The sequence below is a fragment of the Sinohyriopsis cumingii genome, chromosome 2 (genome assembly GCF_028554795.1).
Source record: "Sinohyriopsis cumingii isolate HCF-2022 chromosome 2, ASM2855479v2, whole genome shotgun sequence".
NCBI classification, from domain to species: domain Eukaryota; kingdom Metazoa; phylum Mollusca; class Bivalvia; order Unionida; family Unionidae; genus Sinohyriopsis; species Sinohyriopsis cumingii.
Genome location: NC_142962.1, coordinates 170,269,212 through 170,284,053, shown reverse-complemented (window position 1 = coordinate 170,284,053; position 14,842 = coordinate 170,269,212). Strand labels below are relative to the sequence as shown.

The window sequence follows — 14,842 nt, the reverse complement described above, 5'->3', positions numbered from 1 at the left end:
TTAAAAAAAAACTGCAAGACTAGTTGTGTCATGCCACAGGCAAAAAGGACTACAACTCTAACATAGTGGAGGAGAGTGATTTTTCTCAACTTTTGCATCTTCAGTTGATGAGTATAACCAAGTTTTCTAGCAACCCATTAGAAACTTCAGGATTAGTTACACTATGCTGGATGGAAGAATAGAGAGACAGACAGACAAACACAAGGAACACTGTACAGAGGCAGGATATAGGCCAGTTCGATAAGGGTTGTTACCGCCCCTGAAAATAGGCCCCCTTGCAGAGCTCTTTGGTACAATGAAACCAGAAACCGTGTTCGTGAATTTACAATCCATATTTCTGGCGAACAATACTCCCATTATGGCTGCATCAACTAGCGTGATAACACAACTAGGAAGAGACATTATTGCAGTGTCTGTTCCAATTATCGGGGAAAATCTGTTGCCAACAAAACTATAATTCTCCACAAGTTTCCTGCAGATGAAAGGTTGAGAAAAGCATGGATAAGGCGTATTAAAATTTTGATGCCACAATTCGCTTACAACAGACATGACCGCCTGTGTTCAGCGCATTTCTTAGATGGAAAATTTACCAAAGAACACAACATTCCATCGGTTTTCAACATGAAGTCGAAAAGAAAGGTATTTGAATTGTCAAAGGTAATTTAGTCTGAATTTATTAACGAATAACTCCATTTGAAAACTGCTTCTATATCGTTGAAAGCTTTCTTGTGCAAATTATAAAAAAGAGGGGTGTCTGTTACATTTAATTTGGAGAGATAATGATACATTTTAAAAAAAAAAAACAGCAAATAATCAGTTTTGTCCAATATGTATTAAGATTGTGCATCTTGTATCTCAAATGCATGCTTGAATTAAGAACGTTAAATCTAATGTCACATGTTAATGATAATTGAATTGTCAAAGGTAATTTAATCTGAATTTATTAACGAATAACTCCATTAGAAAACTGCTTTTATATCGTTGAAAGCTTTCTTGTGCAAATTATAATCTAAGGTTATAGTTGTTTAAGGTTAAAGAACATAATGATTTACCCAGAAATTATTTGTTAAATTATTGAAAACTTAATGTCAAATGATATATGACCAATATTGCCAAGTTTCACATATCTTTTCAGTGCTCTTTGGAGAAGTCAGCTGCATCACAGCCTAATACAATGGATCTCAATGCTGATGCTGCAAGTGATTTTGAAACAAGTGAAGACCAAACAACACTGAAGACAATTTGTTGCACAGAACAGGTCTCCCTGATTTTCAATGACTACTGTGGAGCAGCTGAAGAAAAAGATATGTGTAGATTCTTATAGAAAGACATCCATACATATCCATTTACTGTAGATTGTAATGAAAATGGAGTTCGAACAGTTTCAGAGCCTTTAGTCACTACTGTTGGTACACAGACAGATGATAATTACTGTTCATTGTCTGACTGAGACATTTGTAAGGTTATGCAAGTGGATTCATCTACAGACATTCAGGAAAAGCAAACAAAATCAACTGGGATTCAAGCAAAAAGACCTGACATTGCCTTTGAAGATATCAGTGAATCTAATGAAAAGTGTATGTTTTACGATGGAATTCCAGATCCTAACACAATTCATCTTTTATTTGATGCAATGAATGATGCTGGAGTACATACACAATGAAAAGGAGATGGCAAAAATCAGGGTCACCCCAGATCTTTAAGACCAATGGATGAATTTATTTTAGTCTTGATGAGGTTACGGCTTGGCCTTCTTTTGCAAGACTTGGCAGGAAGATTTCATGTTTCAAAAACTACGTGCAGTCACATTACGAACAGTTGGATACCATATTTGAGTGAAAAATTGTGCTTTTTGATTTCCTGGCCATCGCGTGCACTTGTTAATAAGTATATGCCTCACAAATTCAAGAAGAAGTATCCTTCTTGCAGAGTAATAATCGACTGTACAGAAATATACACAGACACACCTCAATCACTTGCAAACAAGTCACTGATGTATTCAAACTACAAATCACATATGACCTACAAGACATTAATAGGTATTAGTCCTTCTGGTCTAATAACATTTGCATCAGATTTGTGGGCTGGAAGTATCAGAGATAAACAGCTCACCCAGGCTAGTGGGATATTGGAAAAGTGTGAACTAGGAGATGCAATTATGGCTGATAAAGGTTTCCTTATATCTGACCTAACTACTCCAAGAGGAATCCATTTGATCATTCCACCACTTAAGTTTCAGAGATTTAACAGACGTCAGGTTGAAGAAACAAGAAGATTAGCAAATTTAAAAATAGGTGTAGAAAGAGCTATTGAGAGGGTCAAGAACTTTTGCATTCTGCAGGGTGTCATGCCTATCACTCTAGCACATCAGGCTAGCAACATATGGAAAATTTGTGTGGCGTTGGCAAATCTCCAACAACCACTAGTTCATGATAATGAACATGATGATTGATTTAAATGACTGATTAACTATGAACAATGTGCTGGCTATGTGAGCAAGAGGTCACGATTTGATACTTGGTTTAACACATTTTCTTTATATTTGAGTGTAAAAACAACATGGTAACCATTTTGATTTTGTTTACCTACATGTATATATCATGATTAAATCTGAACATCCATATTTATCAAAATCAAAATCTATGTTGTCAAAATTTATTATATTTTTCTTGCATGCTATTTAGCATGATGTTTACTTCAAATAAAGTCTTGTAATATATAAGCCACAGTGGCCCATGCATAATCTTCCTTTAAAGAATGCAAATAAATTACATATTCTACTCATAAGAAGTGTACAATCAGTGGTCCTATAAGTGTCACAGCAACATTATACTTTTATATCTAAAATGCATGATCAAGTCAACAAGTTGTCTGTTATCATTGCTGTGTAGTATTTGTGTATTGAGAGAGAAGTATATGAATGCCTGAGGAATCAACAATTAAATAAAAACAAGCAAAAAAATCAGTTTCTATCCTTTTTTATTGAATGCACATGATATGATCCAACAACATTATGTTTCTATTATATATAGAAAACTGAAGTTAAATTAAATTCAGAGTTAACATATCACAAGATAAACATATTTATATTGTTGTGACAAACACACATGCACTTGTGACACTATTACTTATGTTCTTGCACACATGTGCTTCCTGTTTCACACAGATACCAATTTTCTTAAGATTTCTCTCTCTCTCAAACACACACACATGAACTTGGCCCAATATTTCTTAAAATTATAATCCACAAGTGCTTTCTCTAAAACATTAATTCCAACCCCAACTCCTCAGCTATGTACAGCAGTATACCAAAGCTCGATATTAAGAACACTGACACACACCAAAAGTTCGTATTCAGAATGACTTGAGCATGGCATAATTTTGGACACAATGTTTCAATGTCAACATGTCAATGGACCTTGTAAATAGTCATAGTTCATATGACAGATACAGCTGAGTGATGCACATATATACGGGTAAAAAAAGAATTATACAGTCTTTGATAATGTCATTTGATGCAAAAGCGGACTAATGCACATTATACATACTGATTACTGATTATATAATGACAAGCCATGCTTGATACGTTCAGAGAAGAGCTCTGGTATAATTGCCTTTAAATAAAATGAATTCAGTTTTTCAAGCATCAGGATCTAAAATCTTTCATCAAAGAAAATTCTTTCCACATGATATCCCGTAAGGGTCCATATCACAAAATCACACCATTTTCTATCAAAAACTCCCATCTGACCCTGAACTTGATAATAATAATCATGAACTTGTCTAAGCTTAGGTTCAGCACCAATCACCTCACAACAAAAAGATGGGTCTTTGGCTGCTTCCAATGGTGTCATGTCTCTAAATTTAAATGGACATTTCACTTCTATTAGCCCTAATGATTCCTCACAGTGTTTCCAGGTCACCAAACCATCGGGACTGCTACCTAGATGGGGAAATTCCTCATTCACCCATAATCCACCCTCTGTTACAATAATGTCAGTGTTGATTACTTCGATTTAATCTGGAATAGGCGTTTTGCTGCTAGCTCATGTGTTCTACCCCATCTTACACTGTCACTGTCAAACTGAATATATCCCATGACTTCCCTTACAGTACAATTAAGCGAAGTACTCTTTTTCAATTTACAAACACATCCAAATTTTGAGCTTGTTATTCTGCCAATACGTGCTGACAACCAGTTTTTGTTGTTTGCCTATCTTTTAGTAATGTCTTGAATTCTCTCACATTCTTCTTTTCACAATGAAGCGATGCAAAGTAGTCCTTAAAATATTTCATGCATTCATCACTCTGCAAGTTGGCTTTGTCATAATACATAAGATCAATGTTGTGTAATTTGGGTATTTTGTGTTTTGGGTAGGGTGCTTTAACATAGTCACCTGTACTTTGTAAAAAGACTGCATAAGGGTTAACCAATTTGAGCTTGTTACTAAATTCCATCACATCCACTGGTTCAATAGGCGTGTCAGGACTGATATTAATGCTGGACTTTGCCTTTGACTTTCTTTCTAATGTGCATTCTGTTGAAAACTTTAATTTCTTAAAAGTAAGGTCCTGGGATTTCTTTGGGCTCAGTTTCCTTGCTCTTGGCTTGTTCCACTTGCAAGCATCAGAAGTTGGTGAATTGAAGCCATCTTTCTTTTTGGAAGATATGTCAACCAAGGCATACAACAGTGCTGCTACATGATTGCATGACTCTCCTTCCCTGAAATTTGATTTTAAAATTAGTATTTTTAAATGCTTATCTTAGGTGATTCAGTATTATTTAGGCAAATAACGGTGAATCAATCTGTCATATTGGTACACACAAAGTATGCACTCAAATTACATAAAGTTTACTTAGAAAATTATGAAACCAGTGATTCTAACAGATGAAATCTAAACTATTTCACTGGATATAGGTCACAGAAAAGATATTTATTATAAAATATGTCACCTGAATATGAACTTGTTTCAACATTTCATTTGTGTAATGCCTGATACTTGAAAATGGACTCAAAGCCCCAAAATATGCGTTAAATATATATAAACTGCAACAGTGCGGTCACAGTAGACTTAAAATCCGATGGAGTAAATTAAGGTCAATATAAAAGCAGCTTTAATTTTAACTGATGCTGCAGAGAGTGTGCACAATAAAGAAAATTTTTTTCTTCTTCTTATTAATATTTATCATTTTTGTTTAAAAAAGTAAATACTCTTACCCAGCGCTGCATGTACAACCAGCAGAATGAACATTCCCGGTTTCTTTGGATAAACAAATCCAAACATCATAGTCCAGTTTCTTGTTTTCCATCAGAGTCAGGAGGGAAGGAATAACTTTGCATTTAACAAATCCATGGATGCAGTCATCTAATAGGGGATGGAATTTAACACTATGTACATGGTGGTCTTCATAAAAGACACGAGCCTTCAGCTGTCTTTTGGCCTTCATACTTTCGGAGTCAAATGTACGCCTTTTGTTTAGCACCAGATAATTGTATAAGTCATTTTCACTAACATGTGGTATGTCTTCAATATTACACGTCCAATTATCATGAAGCTGGTTCGGATCAGGTAATATCTTCCCAAACGGTGTCTTGAATTTTTCAATGGTTCGAAACTCCTCATTTATTCGGTCTTGTACATTTATTTCTCTCAACGTCTTAATACCTAAATCTGCCACTTCTTTTGCCCTTTTCAGTAACTCGGCTTTATTTCCTGAAAGGTGGGCACCTCTATCCCGTAAATATGTCTTTAGGCACTTTACACTAAGGTTTTCCAGGTCACCAGTTTTGTTGATATCTTTGTTGGCTTCCATAGCAGCATATAGATTTGCTCGCCGGAAGAGCGTTGCATCATGGGTAAATTAGGGGACATAATAAGTCAAGGGACGTAACAACCCTTATCGAACTGGCCTATAAGTCAGATCCTAACTTATTATAAAACCTATCTTACTATAAAACTTACGAATTATTTTTTTAGCATTTACTGCACTGGCACAGAGTAGAAGAATTCACTGTAAATTTAAAGTATTTGCCTTAAAAAATACATGTCTTTTTAAGGACACACAATGAAAACTTTAACACTATTTATTATATATTTTCATAAAGAGATACTTAAATAAATCAGTGGATACCATTTTTAGTATTACTGTGGTGATATCACTTTTGGAACTACTTTCTGGTTACATTTATAAGTCTATCAAGGTAAATTAGTTTTTAGCTAATTGTGTTACCCTCTTTAAAGAAAGTCATTATTATTATTATTATTATTATATTTTGTGTATGTTATTCAGACCTATATTTACATATTAAGGCACATTTAATTATTTTTTCCTCTTTTCCATCTCTCTCTCTCCATCCGGATGATCAGATGATATAATGTGTCTGACTGTTGACCCTCCAGTATACATTAATTTAGTCAATGAGATGGTGCCATCAAGAATGCCCAAATATGAATTCCAAACAATCCAATAAAGAATTCAAATAATACATTTTTTAAATATTATTTATCCACATGAATCATGCAAATTGTCAGTGACTGAATATAAACTGAATGAATATACATTGACTGAATATAAATTTGCTATGACTACTTGATATTCTGTCATTCATATGATATCATATGTTGGTTACACTCAATGTCAAATAGAACCAATTTATATAAAAAAATATTCTTGATTACATATGGTAACTTTCATCACAGCCATAATCATGTCTGAAAAGTATGGAGAAATAAGGCACTGGTGAATATTAATTGCAATCCACAATACGTGAAAATCAAAATTTGGATACAGCATCATTTAAAAATATAAACTGCAAGCTTGAAAGCACACAAACATTCACATTTGAATGGAGAAACAAACAAACACAGAAGAAGAAAAAATCTGTATAGCTAAATTCACAATTATTAAAATCTTGTTTTTAACGATCCTACAATCTGAAGTCTGCAGGATCATTCTGTGATGTTCCTAAAGTACTCCACCCATGCAATATTTACTGTATCAATTCACAAAGGAAATGTGTAAATGAAAATAAAATACATCTTCATTTTCATGTAAAAACATTAATTAATTTGACAAAATACACAATCTGCATTACAGATACAATTTAGTTTGTAAAAAGTCACTGTCCTAAAACTATTGTGGAATTTCTAAACATATTTTTAGGGATGTAGCAATGCATCTGTCACTTTCACTCATACATAATTGAGAAACAAATACATCCAAATTAAATGTTTTTTCCTTAAAAACACATAATATGAAACACTAGTTATTTTTAGGACTGGCAAAGCCACTCAAAAATCAATGTTTCCAAATCACTAAGAAATATTTCCTATATCTACTTTTAGAAATGTAGATAGACTCTATGTATTGTGTCACTCATAGCTTTAAAGTTATGTTTCCACTTCAGCTATGTCACCATGCTTTACATCTACAAAAAAATCCTACAGAATTCTCTATGTACTTCTGTAATTATATTGAACATACTTAGACATGTAATTCTATCATGCTTTTATGATGAATAATGAATTAATCAATTCATATCATTTTGTAAGTTGCAAGGCAGGCATTTTGTTTATGTTTTTGGCATGCAATATTACAAATAATATCTTACTTCAGATTTAAATCCAGGCTATAGTCTGCCATTGCATCTGTCTGTAATCCATCCACCACAACCGTGGCAATCTTTCCATTCATGGTGAAAGCAAAATGATGCCAATTGCCATTTGTTAGAAAACCTGGTGGAGTGTAAGCTGGCATCATAAGAGTTGTGCTTGTGAAGCCATTTCCCACTGTCACATCATTAACTGTTACAATCACATGGAATCCATCATCACTAGGTTGTCTGTATCTATCTGCACCTTTATTACTGAAAATGTACAAAACTTAAATATAAAATTTATTCCAGAATACAAATCACCATTTGCTTAACTTTCTGACTCATGCAAATTTAAAACTTTGCATGTAAATAAATTCCTCAAATTCCCCCATGAGGATTTTTTTTAATTTTATTTTTTAAAAGTGTTTCATAAAATGTTTTAAGTTTGATATGCACAAAAATCAATATTATGGTTTTTATATGACAAATAAATACAGCTCTCAAGGAAGGTTAATATATAAAAGTTTGCACTGTGTGCAATTTTGTCTGTTCCACATATAAAGTTAGTTTTTTGTGGTTCTCACTTTGAAAAAAGAAAGAGAAAAAAAAAGCTCCAACTTTATCTAAAAACATTGCGACTGATGTCACTAACAACAACAAAAAATAACTGGATGACCCATTTAATGAACATCCTGATCTTAGCATTGATACTCCCTAACCACATACTGTATATACTAGCTTACAAGTCCAACAGCAAACTGCACAGACCCAGATCTGCCATCACATAATATGCCAGCAGATGTGGGTCTGTAAAGTTTTTTTTAGGAGTAATCAGTAGAACAAACAACATATACTCTGATTTGCAGATGTTCTTTGTAGTTTGACTTTAATTATAAGCAAGTATATACTTCCTTTACAATGTGTTTGTGTGTGTGTGATTTGGATTTCTAACGTAGCTTTAACAATTTTTCAGTCATATCACTATGATGTCTGCAGTGTAACAGTTTATAGTGATGTCTAGCACAGAGGCATCATGCCGCAGACATGTAGCATGATGTACCACCCAGTCACATTATCCTGACACCAGGCCGACCAGTCCTAACACTAATATCTTAATGCTGAGCATCAAGCGAAGCAGCTGTTAGTATCATTTTTGTAAGTCTTTGGTATGACTTGGCTGGGGATCGAACCCACGACCTCTCACATCCGAGGCTGATGCTCTAACCACTAGGCCACTGCAGTGGTCTTTCTTTACAAAGAGACAAGGACATAAACATCTGTATCAAGTTACAAAAGATAGCTGACTACCTTCAACATTGTAGTCTCAGTGAAAAAACATACAAAGCTCTTGGAATCAACTTGCTCCAAGGTTAACAATGTGCCTTGAATCTGAATTCTTGAATGCATGCATTTCTCATACCTAAACTCTTCTGAAATTTGATTATTAAAGTTGACATACCAAGTCTAATCCAAATCTAATTGGAAATATGGTCTCAAGATTGACAATGGGTTCAGCCAATCAGATGCAAGATCACATCATTAAGATGCACAAGGTCACTCAAATTCAAAAGCACCATAGGTCTTGATGTAGAAAGCTTACACACTAGGTCTGATACAATCTGATCAGAAATGAAGCATTTTGAGTGATCACAAACAGGTGTTGATCAATGATGGGTATAAAACCTTAACATAACCTCAATCGGCCTTAGGCCAGGTGTGCTAAATTACACTTTGTAGGTTTGTATGATATATACCATACACAAGATCATTAAGATAAAGTATGCCCAACATTTTTCTGTTCAAACTTCAATAATACTTAAAAAAGTCAATCTTGAAAGAAATTTGAGTTAACAAGTATAAACAAAGAAATGAAAAAATCATTGAAGATGAACAAATTATTCTTGTGATAATCTAAAAATTACATTCCTGTTTTGTGATCAATATCAATAATTTGCATGTATACATTTAATCAGAGAATGGCAAGGATGTAAATGGTGACATGGAACAAATAAACACTGAAATTGTTATATATTATCCCTGACATTGCTGTCAGATGCTTGTGTAAAACTGACTTGTAGTTCAATATGCATACTATAAAATTATTCCCTAAATGTTGTTGTCAATATCTACTTTCATACCCATATTAGCAATGTCAGCGTTTGGAAGAAGCATTAATTCCAGCACTGTTGTAAGTGTTTTACATTTTTTCAAAAGCAGTCTCAGAAGGTAAAATTACTTGGATGCAGTTCTGAACAAGAAGGAAGGTTGAAAGATCTGTAAAGTTGCAAAATAACATAGACGAAGTCAATGTGTGTGCCAGTGCATTGTCTCAATTAAAGTGGTGCCATTGTATTGGGCTCAATTAAACACATCTCTCATTTCAAATGGATATAAAAAAGACAATTATTTAAAAATATTACCCTGTGATGTATATAAGTGTTGCATTAGTAGACACCTTGCCCCCAACAGAGTGAAACCTGAACCACATCATCAATGACATCTGACTTCCTTCTAGTCTGTGAGCAGTCTCTAGCATGGTACCCACTGCCATTCGTTCATCAAACACAATGTCATAATTGGTGCTGACATCTGTGTTGAAAAAGTGCTTTAATTAAACAATTGCATAAAACAAGATAATAGGCATACAGTGTCAGGCCAGGACTGATGCAACATTAAATCCATTACTCTTACACTATCTTTTTGCATCAGTTTGTTAAGAATAATCTCAAATTTACATCATGTGAGGGACAAATGAGATATATAAAAATGAATAGCACAACTTTTTATCGCTTTATTTTAATTACATTTTAATGTAAATGTAATATAAAAAGGTGTAACCCATCTTCAGGCAAACATAAGATCTAATTTGAACACTTTAATGATTATGCCAAAAGCATAATTGTAGGCATATATGGATATCCAACCAATTAATATAATTTTAAAAAATCCTGTTTTATGTTCATCTTCATTCAAAAAGTTAAGGTTTTATCTCCAGACAATTGTTTTTGATATCCTGAATGCATTGGTAAAAAGGTAGTCATCTGTTCTTGAAAGATCGTCAATGTTAATGGTCAGAATGGATGGCAGATGACACAAAACATCAACTAAGTATCAACAACTGGCTATGGAATTTTATGAGGGAAGGGAAAGAAAACTTGCAGATATATTCTAAGTTCACAAGTCCACCATTTCACAATTTGCAAGTGTGTGTGTGTGTGTGTTGTGATCTGGATTTTTAACGTAGCTTTAAAAAAGTTCAGTCATATCACTACGATGTCTGCAGTGTAGCAGTTTATGGTGATGTCTAGCACTGGGGCATCATGCCACAGACATGTAGCATGATGTACCACCCAGTCACATTATCCTGACACCAGGCCGACCAGTCCTAACACTAACCTCTTAATGCTGAGCTCCAAGCAAGGCAGCTGTTAGTACCATTTTTTTAAAAGTCTTTGGTATGACTAGGCCAGAGACTGAACCTACAACCTATTACAATCAAGGTGGATGCTCTAACCACTAGGCCACTGGAGCGGTCCAATTTGCAAGTAAATGTGAACAAGGAAATGTGAAAAAAGAGGCAAACATGGATGGAGAAAGTTCACTAATACTGGAAGATCATCAACTTATGAAAGTGGTGAAGCAAAACTGATGACCATTTTTCACTTATTTCTTCTTTTTTTTTTCCATTATTAATTTTTGTCAGTAGATTCCTCCTGCAATTCAAACATTCAATAGTCCAGGCTTTCTCTTGACCTCTAACTTTAGTATTTGTTTAGGAACCCTGACAAGGAGCCCAATTCTTAAAGTGCTATGTTGTTTTTCAGTATAAGCTTCTTCAGTGCTATTTTATTTGAGAAAAGAAAAAATATTGCACTCTGCTTTTAAATTGTATGCATTTTAATTACTTTATATAATGGATAAACAACCATATATGAAAAATGATAGTTGATGTCTGAACTTTATGATTAGCCTCAGGTAACATATGTAAGACATTTGCATGTACAGGTGCAAATACAGGTAAAATGACAACTTATCTTTTTATATCATCTGTATTTTTGTGGAAATGTTTAATAGAAAAGTTGAAATATAAGTCTAAGAAATACTATACTCTTTAGTAGTTAATTTTTTGTCTGTTATAACATTATATCCAAGTTGTGAAAACCACAGGTAGAGTAATGGTAAAAGTTTTATAAATATCCACTCCATGAATGGCAGAGGTAAGTTTACATTACATTGAGTCAGTAATAATGTTCAAGAAAACTTGTCACTTGTTTTTTCTCTAGTATATTTGTGTTATCTCATGTCCACTTATGAACTTACAGAGAGTCACCTACTGAGTTCATTAACTCTTCAGGTGTTATTCTAACTCATCACATTTAATATTTCCAAAATGTAATTTACATGTGTGGAATAACTTTAAACAGTTGGATATATGAAGTGCCGTCTTGGCATGTCTCACATCTGAAGGATGTTTTCTTTCTACAGAATCTCTCTCATTCACTTAATACACACAACATAATCATGTGGCATGTCTCACATCTGAAGGATGTTTTTTTTTATAGGATATATCTCATTCACTTAATACACACAACATAATCATGTGGCATGTCTCACATCTGAAGGATGCTTTCTTTCTACAGAATATCTCTCATTCACTTAATACACATAACACAATCATGTGGCACGTCTCACATCTGAAGGATGTTTTCTTTCAACAGAATCTCACTCATTCACTTAATACAAACAACACAACACAATCATGTGCAGTATGGGCTCATTTAACTCCAGCTGGAATAAATTCAGGGAAATACCTCCTAATGAGGTACTAATTTATCTCTTCTAGCACATTCAAACACATCTCCTTGACCAATGCCATCACCACTGAAATGTGGAAATTATGGTGACTTAGTTTCTTCTGCACAGGAAAAAATTTCAGGCACAACTGCTATATATACTCGCACATAAACGCAATCACGTATAAGCAGACCCCCCAAAGCGAATAAGTATAAACACTAAAAAATGCATGACCCGTGTATAAGCCGACCCAAAAGTCTAAGACAACATCATGAGATGCATGCAGTAAGTTCTAAATGCATTTCTTAAGACTAACTTACATTAGCAAAAGTTACCCACATAACTCTCTCAGGGTTGGCATGTACAATTATTACACAGAAATGGTGTAAATTTGTTTGAAAAGTCAAGAAATTTATTTAATTTTCTGCTTTTTACTTGTTTTTGCCTAATTCAGATTTGTGTAAAATTAATCGGATGATATCAGTGCACCAGTATCTACATGCACATTTTAATTTTGCCATGAAATTGTAAATACCTAACTCATTAAAATATTATCCCAGTATGACAACAATAAACAACAATAGGGTTTGATTCAACTCTCACAATTAAGCTAGTGAGCATATTTACATAATGTTGCCACTGCATGTACATTCTATTTGTGAAAACGTGCTGAATGAATTACATTTTCATTGAATGTAGTACATCACATGCATTTGAATCATGGGCACCACTGCACTAAACTAAAATGATAAGTTTCAGAAATAATGCTTCAAAAATTATGCAAATACCTTACAAACTGAGTTGTAGTTTGCTTTAATGTAAGCAACCTTACATCCTGTTTTACAAACCTACTGTAATCATGCTATTAGGGAATGAAAGGCAATTACACATCAAAGTACTGGAATAGTTGCCAGTCAAAATTCCACTTTAACCCACATCATTTCCTCCAGTCAGGTGTTTTTTCAGTTATTAGTGATTGCTCTACTGACACATTTAGCAAAGAGGCAGAAGTTTTATACCTTCTTTTGAGTGAAAGGTAAATGTTATAAACTTTAATTTTATACTGTTGAATTTAAACTTAAACAGAAATTTAAATTTAGATCCATTCCATTTATAATACTGTAAGCTCTTAAACCACCAATTTAACCAGAGATCTGTTCTAGTTGATTTAATTTTGTTAATTTAATAATTTAGTATTTCTTCTTAGGTTTAAATTCATTTTTTGGTATAAAAAATATACCCAAGTTAGACAGTGAAACCATCAGTCATGTTATAGCAGGCCTTATGTCAGAGAGATAATGGAATGAATGGATGAAAAAGAATGTTGCAATGGGAATGGATGGTACATCTGACAGTGATGTTGATGCTGCTTATGACAATGATGATTGTGATTATAAATACCATGCACAAGATTTGTCATCATTACATAACAAAGCATATAAATTTTTGATGAATTTAATGTAAACTGATAAAATAACAACCTTGTATGCATGTTTTATTTTATTGTATAAATTACACATTTTCTTCACTAAGTAGATCTGTAAATGATGACTTTCTATCAGTCAGAAGGACCAACAGTTTTCAAAAGCAGGAAGTCCTGCAGGTTTCCTATTTAAAAAAGTTAATTTCAGACCCTGACATAATTGCATTTTTATGCTCTACCTTGAACAAAATAATATTTAGACATTGCTTTCAATGATTTAAATATTTTCCTTAATATATCACACACACCCCAAAAGAAAATTCTATTAGTGGATGATCTTATTGTTAAATAAATTCTATCGGTGGGTCCTGAAAGGCTTAAATACTGCCTTACCCCCAGTCCCATGTGTGTTTTCATAGAACATCCCTCACCAGATATTGGCTGCAGATAGAGATGATGACAATGATTGTGAAAGATTTAAGAAGGATTATTAGAGCTGGTGAAGTGTTGTTGGAAGTATCCATGAGTGATTTTGAGCCTGATATTAATGTCAAACAGGGTTCTGATGTGATGTTGGCTGGAACAGAAAAGATGGCCTGCCTGTCAAGCTCGCCATTTAGCGGTATTTCCAAATTAAATGTAGAAATGGCGAATACCATACCTATAGACTATTTAAAGCTTTTTTGGATGATGAGTTGTTGCATTTGATGATGAGTTATTGCATTTGATGATGAGTTATTGCATTTGATGATGAGTTATTGCATTTGATAGCAAATAAAGCAAATTATTGCACAGATCAGAGAGTAAATTGGGCATAATTGTACGAGAAGAGTTGCATAAGAAAATGGCAGCCTGTCACACCTGACGAGATGAAACTCTTTTCTTGCGTTGATTATAGTAATGGGTTTGGTACATAGATCTGAACTCTATTCTTACTGGGCTACTGTTGATGTGATGTCAACCCCGTACTTAAGGAAATAAATATACATTTGGTTGAGAATGAGAATAGTCACAGTGACACTTTACA

The 14,842-nt window shown here is 33.8% G+C and overlaps 2 protein-coding genes and 1 pseudogene across 2 annotated transcripts in view; 1 reads left to right on the top strand and 2 right to left on the bottom strand.

Moving 5' to 3' along the window:
- LOC149806285 (uncharacterized) overlaps window positions 1-14,842 on the bottom strand; it is a 478,750-nt gene that overhangs the window by 319,018 nt on the left and 144,890 nt on the right. The window contains exons 21-22 of the mRNA XM_089935589.1: window positions 10,019-10,187; window positions 7,614-7,868 (exon numbers count right to left, since the gene is read on the bottom strand). Of these exons, the coding sequence (XP_089791715.1) occupies window positions 7,614-7,868; window positions 10,019-10,187 (424 nt within the window). The remainder of the gene's footprint in view (window positions 1-7,613; window positions 7,869-10,018; window positions 10,188-14,842) is intronic.
- On the top strand, window positions 1,830-2,962 carry LOC149806287 (uncharacterized). The gene has a single exon (XM_089937646.1). The coding sequence runs from the start codon at window positions 1,892-1,894 to the stop codon at window positions 2,450-2,452; it is 561 nt and encodes a 186-aa protein (XP_089793772.1). The 5' UTR covers window positions 1,830-1,891; the 3' UTR covers window positions 2,453-2,962.
- LOC149806286 (uncharacterized) lies at window positions 3,494-5,815 on the bottom strand (annotated as a pseudogene).

Coding starts and splice junctions, on each gene's coding strand:
- LOC149806287 (XM_089937646.1), top strand. CDS start 1,892: ATGCCTCACAAATTCAAGAAGAAGTATCCTTCTTGCAGAGTAATAATC.